Genomic DNA, 15000 nt, shown 5'->3' with positions numbered 1-15000 from the left:
ATGGGTAAAAAAAGTTTTGTTTTTTCTGTTTACTGTTTATTGTCTATTTTTTTAATTGTATTGTCTTGTAACTTTTTGTCTGCACTGTCTTTTGTCCTGCACTGTCTTGTCTGTATTGTCCTGCACTGTCTTGTCTGTCTTGTCCTGCACTGTCTTGTCTGTCTTGTTTGTCTTGTCCTGCACTGTTTGCACCAGGTTGCACAGTTGCACTTTATGTGGCTAAGACTACTTGCAAGTCCTTATAGCTCTGTCTTTGTTTTATGTAGCACCGTGATCCTGGAGAAACGTTGTCTCATTTCACTGTGTACCGTAACAGCTCTATATGGTTTGAAATGACAATAAAAGCTTCTTCTTGACTTGAAAATGAGGCTAGAGATTATTTGGGAAATGATGACGGTTCACGCTAACCCACTAAAGTCTGTCCGAACTTATGAGAGCTCGAATTCCAGCATGAGTAACGTTCTGAAAGTTCTCCAGCCGTTTCACCTGATCACGTGTCTGTGCTACAGAAATATACACACATTGGGATATTTCATATTTATTTGATAAAATTAATGAATGTTTGATATTTTAAAAGAATTTTATGTCGTAACGTTAACATTTAAGTGACCTCATAATTGTTTAGTGTGTGGGGAAAAATGTGAAAATCATGAAAAATTTGTCACGTGGAAGAGAATCACGTAAAAGTCACGTGTGAAAATGCGTCGTGTGTAGATCACGTGAAATGAAAGGAATCGCCTGGAAAAGCCGCGTTTGAAATGCGTTCGGGAAAAATACATTTAAAAGAATTAATATAATAAAATATACTTCACGTGAAAGTAATAAAAAATAAAAAAAAAATCACGTGAAAAATATATTTTTAAAAAATCACACGTGAAAAATACATTTTTAAAAGCTCACTTCTGAAAATACATTTTTAAAAAATCACACGTGAAAATTTTTTTTAAAATGTCATCATATGAAAAATACATTTTTTTCAAAAATTACATGTGAAAAGAACATAAAAAAAATCACACATGAAAAATACATTTAAAAAAAAATCACGAGAAAAATACATTTTAAAAAAAATGTGAAAATGAAGTAACTTTGTAAATAATAACTGTGAAGACGTTTTCAAACCTAAGAGAAAGTGTCGCTTTCACACATCGATCACGTGATTGCTTTTATTTCTATGTAGGATTAGTCCCATTAAACCTCTCGCTGCCTTGTTTGTTTTCTCCTCCCGAATATAATCTTGAGTGTTAAACACAAATCACTTACAATAAAAGGCCTTTTCTTCTGGTATCTTTACTGCGGTTTTAAAGTAACCACATTTTAGTGCCGATGTCTGTCAGTCGTTTCATCACTGTAAAGGGCGCGTGGTTTGGTGGCTAATCGCAGGCCTGCATGAGCATGCTGAACTCACATGGAAAGATTAACGACGAACGTGTTCCTTCTCTTCTAACCGAAGACGAACTTTGTTTTCTTTTCTCCTTTAATATCAAGTTCACATGGAGGAACTTTCTAAAGACACAAAATAAGCAAGCAGGGATTTTGTAGCCTAGTGGGTAAGGTGGTGGGCTACCAATGGGAAGGGTGTGGGTTTGAATCCCAGGTCCACCAAGATGTCAGCGCCGGGCCCCTGAGCAAGGCCCTTAAACCCTTAACTGCTCAGTATAAAAAATAAAAAGAGAGAGAAAATGTAAGTCGCTCTGGATACGGACGTAAATGTAAACATACACTTAATGGAGCAACAGCTAGAACATTGGATGCGTGTTTGACGTCTTCATTTAGAAAGAAATCTGTTGCAATTTTTTTTTTTTTGCTGTTGTTGCCAAAAATGCTTTCAGCTGCAGGCACCAAAGCTTCAGAACAGTAAGTGAAAGCAGAGTAAAACATGTTGTAATTAAACATCATCTCCTGGGGCAAGAACCGACATGAACCTTTCACTGTAGGTCAAAAGCCAACACACCGATGTACTACAGTACAAGCGCTCGCTCTTCTCTACAGCTCGTCTTCGTCGGTCTTTAATTATGTGACGAAATCTAACGTACTCTATCATTCTGTGGGTTTATGGGATCGTTAGGGATTAACCGTAACGTCTCTTCCTTTCCCGTAAGCCTACACGTATACGAGCGTTATTCTTACTATTATTATTATTATTATTATTATTATTATTATTATTATATTATTATTATTTCATAGATCTTTGACAAACTGCTCTTTGATCTATTTGAGGTTTTTTTTTTTTTTTTTTTTCGAAGTGTGACGTTTATAATAAATCAAAACGTGACATGGCAGGGGAAAAAAAAAGAAAGAATAATAAGCACGATGAGGGTGGAGTACCTGAGAATCATCATAAACGACGGCGTCTGAGAGACAGAGGCTAGGAAGCATGTGAGCGAGGAGAAAACCATGAAAGGGATGAGGAGGTGGGAGCAGCCGTTCCCACAACTGCGTGGTAAGGCGTGACCCTGAGAACCTTCCGGACCCACGCAAGCGCAGTCTGTGTAGTTCTGTAAGAGAAAAAGAAAGAGCCGATGATGATGATGATGATGAAGAAGAAGAACACGTTAGAGGCATGAGATAACAAGCGTGTCTTTGCTGAATCGGCATGACAACAAATCACACTTGGCCTACAGGGCTTATGAGAGTGTGATAAATATAATGATGAGTAAGACGATGAATAAGTATGAGTATAATGATGAGTAAGACGACGAGTAAGTATGAGTATAATGATGAGTAAGACTCGGTTCAATGACCTCAGCTGCCGTTTGTTATCTAGTCGACTCTGTTGATAAGTATTTCCTGCGATTTTTACACAAAATGGTGCGGAAAACAAAAAACGTCAGTCAGACCGGTTCGACCTGACAGGAAGTTGTTATGGTAACTCAAACAAACACTATTTATGATGGTGGTGAGCAGAAAAGCATCTCATCGGATGTGGTAGCCTGGCGGTTAAGGTGTTAGGCTACCAATCGGAAGGTTGTGAGTTCCATTCCTACGTCCACCAAGCTGCCGCTGCTGGGCCCCTGAGCAAGGCCCTTAACCCTCAATTGCTCAATTGTATAAAAATGAGATAAAATGTAAGTCGCTCTGGATATAAGGGCGTCTGTTAAATGCTGTAAATCTCATAAAGCACAACAAAATGTCAAAGCTCCACGTCAGGTTCCTCTCAGGAGAATCGAGCACGTTTTCTCTAATCTTTATCAGTTTTTACTTTAAAACAAGGCTGTAAATTCGATATAAAGTGGTATGTGAGTATGTGTTCCGGTGTGTAGAACGTTATTTGCACATATAAGATTGTGTTTTGGGGGTACGGTGGCTAAGTGGTTAGCACGTTCGCCTCACACCTCCAGGGTTGGGGGTTCGATTCCCGCCTCCACCTTGTGTGTGTGGAGTTTCCATGTTCTCCCCGTGCCTCGGGGGTTTCCTCCGGGTACTCCGGTTTCCTCCCCCGGGCCAAAGACATGCATGGTAGGTTGATTGGCATCTCTGGAAAATTGTCCGTAGTGTGTGATTGCGTGAGTGAATGTGTGTGAGTGCCCTGTGATGGGTTGGCACTCCGTCCAGGGTGTATCCTGCCTTGATGCCCGATGACGCCTGAGATTGGCACAGGCTCCCCGTGACCCGAGGTAGTTCGGATAAGCTTTAGAAAATGAGTGAGTGAGTGAGTGAGTGAGTGAGAGTGTGTGTTTCTCTTCAACTTATAAATAATCTGTTCAAAAAAAAAAAAAAAAAACTAATTTCAATGCTGGAGTTTTGGCTGGAATGTGAAGGAGGATGATATGTAATACACAAACACGCTCCAGCTCAGAAGGTTTGAATTGTTCTCCACTCAATGCTTCTCCTGAACAATATAAACAGGGTTCCCACTCTTTTTCAGAGATCATTTTCCAGAACTTTTCCAGGACATTTCAGATTTAGCAAAAAAAAGACAAGGCTCACAGATTCACGGCCTAAAGTAATATGTCCTTCTCTCCAGAAGTCTTAAAAACAACATACACTTTATAGCTATTACTTAACTATACTTTTAAAGACAATTTGTAATGTGAATGAAATTTCAACATTTATAAAATAAAAAGACCGCACATATTAATTCCCTTTCCTTTCTCAGGCCAATGCAGTCATGCATGCTTTAGTTTGCTGTGCATTCCCCTTGCACATGATATTCAGATTAACAAGGTTAATATAACCTGCTTACCCGTCACCATTTGCTGAAAACATTCGAGCACTTAAACCATTCCTAGCACCTGAAACCGCCAACACAAGACGGCGTCATCCGTCACAGCGAGATTAAACAGCATAACAAAAAACCCGTGAAAACTCAGCGTCCCTGAAGAGAGCGCTTTCTGTTACTAACGTTAATTGTTTCGACCGGTCGTAAACTGTTCTTTAAATGATCAAGCACATTTAAAAATAATAATTTTCCAGGACAACAAGATTTTTTCCAGGACAGTTTATGTTTTCTCTCATTTTCCATGTGTTTTCCAGGACTGGAACATTGGTCATTCATTTTCCAGGATTTCCAGGTTTTCCAGGACGCGTGGGAACCCTGATAAAACACTGGAACTGTTCCAAACTCACAACAATCTCTTTTTGTGTTTTGAGTGAGAAAAAAAAAAAGGCGTGCAAAAAACACGTGCACTCTGATCCTCTCAGATCAGGAGATCGAATAGGGTTGTGCTGCTGAGTGGGCGGGGCATACGTTCTATCGCCTGTCAATCGCATCAACACCAGCCAATCAGAGGAGGTATCAGTAAGCTGAAGAAGAAGAAGGATTGTGCTTGTGATGATGTTTATCCGGATGAAGAAAATCGAGCTTTTAAAGAAAGCGAGGCAATTTGACCATAAATATATACTAATTAAATATATTTGTATATTTGTTTTTAAGCTCTGAAAACACTTCCGTGTAATAAAAAGGGACAGATTTAGTGAGTCAGTTTAGAATGTAGTGGATGATGAGAAATCCGAACTTTTACGATAATTCACTTTCTCCGCTGTTGCAGTAAAAAAAAAAAAAAAACAGCCAGGGAACAAAGTCAGGGATTTGAACTTCATACACAGTCCTGGTGAAGTAAACAAGGAAGGAAACAATTGGTGAGGAAACAATTATCCTGTAAACATTTCCAAAAATGGATTAAATCTTAGTTGGTCCACAAAAAGGGAAGATGATGATCCTTTCAGAACGTCTCAGATTAATATCGGGTTCGTTTTTGAAGTTTATTCAGACCAGGATTGAGTCGAAGCAGCCAAACGTCCTGCGAATTAAGTCTTGTGTCATCGATTCGACTGTTAAAAAAGAAAAAAAAAGTTGACGGTGATTCTGCAGACTTACCAGCGATGTCTCGTTCCTTGTTTTGCAGCCAGCGTGGCAAGGAGAGAGGAACTCCACGCCATCGGAGCCACACACAGGGTTAAATGCCTCGTCAGAACACGAACAAGACAAACTGCAATTCCGGTAGCTGCAGTGGCACAAAAACAGTAAGCAATGTTAAGTAACGCACAAACACACACCAAAAAAAAATGTATTGCACAACTCTGTAGTTTGTTCTGTTCTCATGTGGCTTTTGGAACAGTTTCATATATAACACATCATGCTCTGAGAAATGTTTGGTTAAATCACAGAAATCAGAACCATCAACATTTTGGCCATTTAACAGATGCAGCTCAGGAATATATACAGCTTAGTGTCTATACATTAAATCTTGCCTTGCAGCGGTGCCATAGTTTACGCCGGCAACGTTCTGCGTCGGACAGCCGAGGAAGAGAAGCGGCAGGGCGAAGAACATCGCTAACAGCACGGCGCCGCTGCACAGGATCGCCGAAGCTTTAACGGACAGATTGAGCCGGCGCAGGATCATACCTCCGGCCATGATGCCCAACATGGCTGACGGGATACTCAATCCACCTGAAAGGATACAGATACGTTACAGGACATGGAGGACGGGGGATGTGGTAGCCTAGTGGTTGAGATGTTGGACTACCGAATTAAAGGTTGCAAGTTCGATTCCCAGGTCCGAGCTATCACTGCTGGGCCCCTGAGCAAGGCCCTTAACCGTCAATTGTTCAGGTGTATAAAAATGAGACAATACGGATAAAGGTGTCTGCTAAATCCCATAAATGTAAATAAAGTTCATAAAAGAAGACTTTTTTTATCTTGAATCTTACCGATCATCATGTTGGAGAAGGCCGCCGTTTGAGAGAATTGTCTCTCGATGTATTTAGGCATGAAGGTAGCCAGGCCAGCGACCATAGCTGCTAGATTCACCTGAGCCAACACCACCAGAAGGTAAATAGGGTTCCTCAGGGTTCTCAGCATGATGTGTGGGAATTCTGTCAGAGAAAACCAAAAATATTGACGTTAACATACTTTAACACTTAATGCTAAACCTGAACATGTGAGACGGAAGCATGAGAACGGTCGTGATTCTGAAGCAGCAGTAAATTGCGTTATTGTTGAACACCAAACATGGTCCATGAGACGATGTATAAAAGCAGCGGTTGTCTCTGATCCTGAAAGTGATGATGACACTCAGTAAGAAACATGTGAAAGGAGCGAAAAATGACAGAACTATGAATTAGTCGCTGTTTGAAAACTTTAAAATGACGCTTCGGGGATACAACCGGTGTTGATCACTGAATGCTGAACATCGGTAACTTTTGATATTAGTTTTTGTATTTCATTTATTTATTCATTTTCTACCGCTTATCCGAACTACCTCGGGTCACGGAGAGCCTGTGCCTATCTCAGGCGTCATCGGGCATCAAGGCAGGATACACCCTGGACGGAGTGCCAACCCATCGCAGGGCACACACACACACTCTCATTCACTCACGCAATCACACACTAGGGACAATTTTCCAGAGATGCCAATCAACCTACCATGCATGACTTTGGACCGGGGGAGGAAACCGGAGTACCCGGAGGAAACCCCCGAGGCACGGGGAGAACATGCAAACTCCACACACACAAGGAGGAGGCGGGAATCGAACCCCCAACCCTGGAGGTGTGAGGCGAACGTGCTAACCGCTAAGCCACCGCGCCTCCCAGTTTTTGTATTTGTTCTGTGTACTTATTTTTATGATGTACATGTGGAATACAAACTTGTTTTTCACGACACTGAAGTAAACATTCTTATCTTAATCTCTGTGCGCGTGTATGTGTGTGTGTGTGTGTGTGTTTAAGTGTGTGTGTTGCTGTGCTTTATACCCAGCTCAGAACTAACACAGCATTCTTAACCTTACACTCAGACTCACTTTTGAGGAACTGGAGAAGTGAGAGTTCATGTGTCGAGTCTGATCCAACTTCCTTCTTCTCTTTTATCTTTTCTGCTTCACACTCTGTTGTGGCTGCAGCGGATTCCTGAAAAGATAAGAAAAAAGATTTATACACATAGACATTTAAAAAAAGAAAAGCAAGCCCTTTTTTATGATGTACTGTTATTTTATACTCGTGGTCTGTCCTGGCTCCCAGCACCAGCACCAGCTCTTGACCTACTATCACACTGATACTTGACTCTTGACTAATAACAATGTAATAGTATAAAAAAAAAGTTAATAGTTGACAGCATAATGTCCTTTTTCTATACAGTCTGTCTTGTTGCTGAGGCTTTATATAACAAAATGTTCCAAGACATTAAAAAAAAAAACATCCACAAGACCTAACACGGGGGCACGGTGGCTTAGTGGTTAGCACGTTCGCCTCACACCTCCAGGGTCGGGGTTCGATTCCCGCCTCCACCTTGTGTGTGTGGAGTTTACATGTTCTCCCCGTGCCTCGGGGGTTTCCTCCGGGTACTCCGGTTTCCTCCCCCGGTCCAAAGACATGCATGGTAGGTTGATTGGCATCTCTGGAAAATTGTCCGTAGTGTGTGATTGCATGAGTGAATGAGAGTGTGTGTGTGTGTGCCCTGCGATGGGTTGGCACTCCGTCCAGGGTGTATCCTGCCTTGATGCCCGATGACGCCTGAGATAGGCACAGGCTCCCCGTGACCCGAGGTAGTTCGGATAAGCGGTAGAAGATGAATGAATGAATGAAAGACCTAACACCTGTACTAGTGCTTTATAAAATGGAAAGATTTTCTTCTTCTTTTTCGTCAAAACGTACGCATTCGCTTCACGCGTGTTCCTAGCGTACGGATAATATCGACTCCATACTCCGCTTTCTATCTCGTGACGTTTGAAATATTTCACAAACGAATCTAAACAAACACGTCTGCGCGTGTGTTGCAGTTCACCTTTTGACCACCGGGGCAACAATTACTTTCATCCATGTAAACTGCGACGTGTGCAATTGCATAACACCTAAACAAAAGCCAGAATATCTGGCTTAGATTTTATAAAAGCGACCTCTAACTCTTGATTAACATTTCTCCAAGTGTTTTTATTCTGTTTCTATTTCTAAATACTGATGTCATGAGATTTCGAGATGGAGATGTTCTGCTAAGGGTCTGAAATTCTACTGGGAACTTTGTTCGGTAACAAGGATTAACAGAAAACCCACAGAGCAAAGCTTTTAATCTGTAAACGCTCTGTTATAAAGAGACACGGGATCACACAACCCTCCCCTGGCCTGAAAGAGACAGTTAAGAGAAGAAGAAATCCCTGAATGTGCACACGCATTAATTATTAATTATTAATTATTACTACAGTTACTGATTATTAAATTCCGGTTTATGGTGCGACGGTTTCGTTGCATGGGAACTGAGCGTGATATTCGATCATGTGTTCATAATGATGAGAAGGACTTGGCAAAACCTGATGTTTTGTACAGTCTGATATATCTCAGATTTCCTTTTAAACTTTCACTTCTGAGCTGAGTGTGTGTGTGTGTGTGTGTGTGTGTGTGTATGTGAGAACCAGCCAGGCTTATATAACAAACAAGATCTTTCTTCACGTTTGGATGCCATGGACAGCCGCCAAGACAAAATCCAATCCAACCTCACAGCTGCAGTTAGCATCACAGACTAAAGACAAGGGATGGGATCATTAAATCTATCATCTTTATACCTACCATGGATCGTTTACAACACTGACAATATGCCACGTTTCATTCCTAGGAGTGTCTTCTTCTCAAATTAGGCGTACGCGTACTGCAGGAATGAAGAACGAGCTGGGCGAAGTGCGTGACATGGCAGACATACCTCTGTTATCATGCTTCTCGGAAAAAATAGGTACGGCAGAGATGTAAGGAAGAGCAATGTGCCGGCTAGAAGGAAACCCAGCCACCAAGCTCCGACCCAACGTGGATCCGTTCTTTCCAATTTGAATTCCCCTAAACACAGACGAAAAATTTTTAGCATGTCTCTTGTGCCTCATGGCTCAAGATAAGCAGTAACAATGCAGTAACAATGATGAGGAGCTTTTAGAGCTGAATTATTATTCGGACTTTTGGTGAAAGTGAAAAGTGACGTGACGTACGGCTAAGTGCGGTGACCCGTACTCAGAATTCGTTCTCTGTGTTTAACCCATACAAAGTGCACACACACAGCAGTGAACACACACACACCGTGAACACACACCCGGAGCAGTGGGCAGCCATTTATGCTGCGGTGTGCAGTTGGGGAGTTCGGTGCCTTGCTCAAGGGCACCTCAGTCGTGGTATTGCCGGCCCGAGACTCGAACCCACAACCTTAGGGTTAGGAGTCAAACTCTCTAACCATTAGGCCACAACTTCCCCTGGTTGCATTTCGTTTCCTGATTAGATTTGATCAGAGATTAAACAAATTTTTTTTGTCCGTTTTGTGTCCTCGAGGTAGGAAAACCGCTGAGAAATTAAACTTGAGGTAAAAGAATAAATAAGGTGGTTATGAGGAAGTAGACGAAATTAAAGGTCAAACAGTTGCTACTAAAAACCTCATGATTTTAAACACGAACAGTGACTAAAATTTTACAACATCAAAACATCATCATCATCATCATCATCATCTCTGCAAATACGTTCATTGAATCCACAAATAATGCTACACCGTTTGATCATTTGTGAATTAATCCAGTATAAAAATGTCCTGTAAAAAAAACTAATATTTATTATTTAGCTCGACTTCAGCAGCTGGAATCGATGCTAGACAAACCCGGGATTAGCAAAGAAATCCAGCTATGTTTTTTTTTTATATTTCCTTTTAATACGAGTGTAAGTATTTTCCGCTGTGTGCGTGCATGCGTACGGTCGAAGTGATAAGGTCCGGTGTCATTTTTTTTTTTTTGCGAATGGAGGTGTAAGAAATGTAAACGAACGCAGATCGTAAGCTCTGGAACACGTCAGAATTTTTTTGTGTACTAAGTTCTATGCACAGGTCCAACAACCTTGTGACTCGGTTAAGTGTTTGAATCGTGGTCGGGTGTCTCTCGTAACTCTTAAACACTTTAGGAAAGAGGAACAGAACTACTTTCCTTGTTGCAGCGTGCCCTTTGTTCACATCAAGTTTTATGGAAGACTTACGAAATCATTGTAGAGATAACACGTGTGGAAGTATGGAGGAAGAGTTTGCTTTGCTCCAGGTGTTTTTACCATGACGAGGAGATAAGTCTATGCGTGCGTGTGTGTGTGTGTGTGTGTGTGTGTGTGTGTGTGTGTGAGTGAGTGAGTGAGAAGATTTATCTCTCACCAGGAGACATTGTGTTGAAATCAACATAAAATCGGAGCAGGAGCGACCCCAACAAGTAACCCAGCGCCGGTCCGATGACGGTTAACGCGAATAAAATTCCTGTAGAAAAAGAACAGAGTGTTTGCTGATCTGAAAACACTGCTGAAAGACACATTAACATTATGCTTATCCATTATAATCCATTGTCTCGACTACATGTGAGCTGTAACAAAAGGTTTTTTTATGCAACTTTCTCTCCCAAGTTTCACCGTCTTCACACCACGTCGTCGCTCTTACCGAGATAGAACGGCGAATTCTTTTTATCCGCGTAGTCATCGATGTAGGAAATCCCAAAAGGTTGGATAGGAACTGAACCAATACCCAGCAGCAACTGACCCAACAGCAGGATAGGAAACACGGCATTGTTGGCGTCACTATGGACTTCTGAACACGTCTGGTTAGAGGATGCTGCCTGGTGACTGCTCGCTGCTTGGCAAAGCCCAGTAACGTTCTCGGTGTTAGCTGCTGATCAAAAAAAATTATATAAAAATTTAATACGGTTTCAGAAATCCTCGTCCTACAGCAGCACGATAATCGCTGACGTCCGTACTTACAGATTACGTCATCCGTGTACTTATATTTCTCACTGAAAAAGTGTGGCAACGCTATCAGAAACGCCGCCATGCTTGCGAGGATCGCTCCGATCCCGATACACCTGGGTCTGTGTACTCGGCTTCCGAAAAAGCTCACGAACACGATAAGGACCGTGTTTCCAACCTGCAGAGAAAAAAAACGTATCATCAGACTGAAAACAAAAGTGTCACGTTTCTGGCTACGTAAGACTCGGTTGTCCGTCTCTGATACACGTGCTCTCAAGAAACGAACTCGTCAGCGACGTTAAGAGCCGTACTGGGTAGCCGATATAACTTTCTCGATTTCACCGTCAAGACTGCGATAGAAATGATTTCATATGACACACTCGGGATTAGTCATATATCTTGAAAACGAAATCATTTCCGAGGTGACGGATTCTGGCAACCCTCATTCGCAGATGTTTATCACTTCTGCTTTAATAAAGCATGTGGTACGACTCATACGCCAAAAATTTCGATGGAAACGTCCCGAGGAATTGGAAACTACCACTATGAGGGTTCGGGAGAAATACGAGAGAAAAAATGATTATATAAAGAAATATCCTTAATAAAAAGAAATGTGTTCATTATAATACGGTTCGAGCCAGAGCCTGGGAAGTATTGAGATCCATCACACAGCACAGAATACACACACACACACACACACACACACTCCCAACACGACTTGGGGCAATTTAGAGTCAAAGACAACGAACAGTGTTGAGAAGCTGCTTCTTCAGCACTCTATCTAAAACCTTTTGGTTCTATATATGTTACTTATCCAATAGTACCTTAAAGCGCTTCTATGTAGAACCCTCGGAAAGCGATGACTCTTTCGTGTGGAAATTTCTATTTCTAAAATTCAGGTGAAAGTTGAAGTTGAAAGGTGTCATTATTTTAACGGAGTTAATAAATGATGTATTTTTTTTTTTTCCTAATCCTAAAGACAAACACTACACTAATAAGGATAAGTTTTGGTGTTATTAATACTATAGACTTTAACTTTACGCATCTAACTTAAAGCCAAAGAACCCGATCCTCAGGAGGAACGTTGGCTTAGTGGTTAGCACGGTCGCCTCACACCTCCAGGGTTGGGGGTTCGATTCCCGCCTCCGCCTTGTGTGTGTGGAGTTTGCATGTTCTCCCCGTACCTCAGGGGTTTCCTCCGGGTACTCCGGTTTCCTCCCCCGGTCCAAAGACATGCATGGTAGGTTGATTGGCATCCCTGGAAAATTGTCCGTAGTGTGTGAATGAGAGTGTGTGTGCCCTGCGATGGGTTGGCACTCCGTCCAGGGTGTATCCTGCCTTGATGCCCGATGACGCCTGAGATAGGCACAGGCCCCCCGTGACCCGAGGTAGTTCGGATAAGCGGTAGAAAATGAATGAATGAACCTGATCCTTCTATATAAAGACCCATTTAGCGGTTCTTCGTATGACGAGAGCTCTAGAACCGGTGTAGTGAGTATTTTACAGAGCAGGGCATGTTTTCAGTTGTTTTAATTATGTAACAAATATGTCACATCTTGACGTGGATGCAAACGTATTTCACCGATAAAGTGAATATTTTCACCTGAACCGACACGTCAACAATAGGACAAAGGAGTGCATGTTTTAACAGGAAATGAAGGACATCATCTTTTATATTCGTTCATCCACAGTAAGTACTTTATACTGGTAACGTAAATCTGAAGCCTAACTGGGGACAGGAGGTGAGAAAACATCCTGTATGTAAAGATGAACGCACTAAAGATTTAAAGTCGCTCAGAGAAGCTGAAGAAACCCACAGTTGGAGAACATCTAAGACTTCTTACGTATAACATAACGTACCTCGTTAAAAGAGGCCAGCACTCCAGATTTCTGACTGGACAGGCCATATCTTCTCTCGATTGTGGATATGGAGCCTTTCAGATATCCAGACACCAGCAGTTGCGCAAGTTGAAGCATTCCATGGCACAGCACAAAGAACTGAGAGAAGAAAAAAAAAGTGAGAGATAGAGAGAGAGAGAGAGAGAGAGAGAAAGAGAGAGCTGCTGGTTTAAATCATCGTTATAAACCCTGTGCTTTTAAAACTCTGAACATTGTGTCATATAAATAAAACCAGAACTGTCCTCATAATGACGTGACACGTTCTTTGCCCCATTTTTTGAAGCCGTTTTATTGAAAGTGTGAAGAGAGCGAGCTAAAAAAGTCAGAGTTTAGATGTTTGACCCATCGTAGGGGGAGAAAAAAAAAGAACAATATGAGGAAGCGCATCGAAAGTCAGGAAAGAGCAAAAGCCCCGCTGACTTATCTGCAGAGCTCCAAAGCAAACAAAGGATTGTTGTAAATATTTAAAACATATGTTGTAGGGTCTGTAATAGAAAATCTACCGCAATGCGTAAGCGAATTAAAGGCAGCGTTTACGACACGTGCCGTTAATAACCCATTTATTATAAATAAATAAATAAATAAATAACAAACGTCGCTTTATCGACGTACACAAACTCGATTTATACGTTTATCTTATTATACAATCTTTCGTAGCACAACTCAGGGCACATCAGCGGACTAAGATAAACTCCTTTTTTCCTCGACTTGATGACATCATGAGGGAAAATCTGTGAGAACAAAATGACAAAAATGGATGAATAAACACCTCACCTTGATATTATTAAAGAGACCCATCGCTTCTCTTTCTCAGATCCCAGTTAAATGCAGCCTGAGAACAGAAAAGCATCATGAACCCTCAGGTTGTGTAGATTTATAGTTTAGACTAGTTTAAAAACTAAAAAAAAAACAACATTTCCAACAAACTGAAGAGTAGAACTGAAAGATATGACGTTCAAATTCTTCAGCACATTTTAATAAATACATAACAAACATTTTAATTATGCAATTATTATTTATTTATTTGTGTCATCTTACAAGCTTATTCAGGATAATGTGTAATGTGGCTAGACATGTGTGTGAATTAAAGCTAGCGTGACAATCGTTTCTAGCTCTATTCAGGGTGTGTTGCTGATATTTAATCCTATAGTAATTTTGAATCTATTTGTTTGGATTCAGCGCTTTGTTTAATCTTTTGGATTTGTGCCTTATTTATGATTCACAGACGTCCCTGATGACTAACAATAAGGACTATACAAGCTCGGGCAGGGGAACAGATACAACAACAATATGTTACACAATATTAATCACACGCTACGTTTGAGGTTGATTCATGCTTGAATCCCACAGGATGCGTATTCACGTAGATCAGCGTCACTATTCAGCAAGTAAACAAATAAAATACTGCAAAAAGTAATGGCACCCTAAAGATGCTCGCTCTTCTCTCAGTAACACAACGACGTTGTGCGTATTCACGTAGATCAGTGTCACTATTCAGCAAGTAAAGAAAAATAATACTGCAAAAAGTAATGGCACCCTAAAGATGCTCGCTCTTCTCACAGTAACACAACGACGTTATGCGTATTCACGTAGATCAGCGTCACTATTCAGCAAGTAAACAAATAAAATACTGCAAAAAGTAATGGCACCCTAAAGATGCTCGCTCTTCTCTCAGTAACACAACGACGTTATGCGTATTCACGTAGATCAGTGTCACTATTCAGCAAGTAAACAAATAAAATACTGCAAAAAGTAATGGCACCCTAAAGATGCTCGCTCTTCTCTCAGTAACACAACGACGTTATGCGTATTCACGTAGATCAGCATCACTATTCAGCAAGTAAACAAATAAAATACTGCAACAAGTAATGGCACCCTAAAGATGCTAGCTCATCTCTCGGTAACACAACGACGTTATGCGTATTCACGTAGAT

At 41.2% G+C, this 15000-nt stretch overlaps 1 protein-coding gene across 5 annotated transcripts in view; it reads right to left on the bottom strand.

Annotated features, from left to right (window-relative positions):
• Positions 1-15000, bottom strand: part of slco2b1 (solute carrier organic anion transporter family, member 2B1) — a 21581-nt gene that overhangs the window by 3682 nt on the left and 2899 nt on the right. For 4 of the 5 annotated variants that reach the window (XM_060890453.1, XM_060890455.1, XM_060890454.1 and 1 more), the window contains exons 2-12: positions 13841-13898; positions 13028-13165; positions 11183-11345; positions 10866-11093; positions 10590-10688; positions 9126-9256; positions 7240-7345; positions 6151-6315; positions 5692-5890; positions 5318-5444; positions 2326-2495 (exon numbers count right to left, since the gene is read on the bottom strand). In XM_060890453.1, the coding sequence (XP_060746436.1) occupies positions 2326-2495; positions 5318-5444; positions 5692-5890; positions 6151-6315; positions 7240-7345; positions 9126-9256; positions 10590-10688; positions 10866-11093; positions 11183-11345; positions 13028-13165; positions 13841-13864 (1550 nt within the window). In that variant the 5' untranslated portion in view covers positions 13865-13898. The remainder of the gene's footprint in view (positions 1-2325; positions 2496-5317; positions 5445-5691; positions 5891-6150; positions 6316-7239; positions 7346-9125; positions 9257-10589; positions 10689-10865; positions 11094-11182; positions 11346-13027; positions 13166-13840; positions 13899-15000) is intronic. The other variant, XM_060890457.1, reaches the window with a different exon arrangement.

This window comes from Tachysurus vachellii, chromosome 17 (genome assembly GCF_030014155.1).
Source record: "Tachysurus vachellii isolate PV-2020 chromosome 17, HZAU_Pvac_v1, whole genome shotgun sequence".
In the NCBI taxonomy this organism is placed as follows: Eukaryota; Metazoa; Chordata; class Actinopteri; order Siluriformes; family Bagridae; genus Tachysurus; species Tachysurus vachellii.
This window is presented reverse-complemented; position numbering and strand designations above follow the sequence as displayed.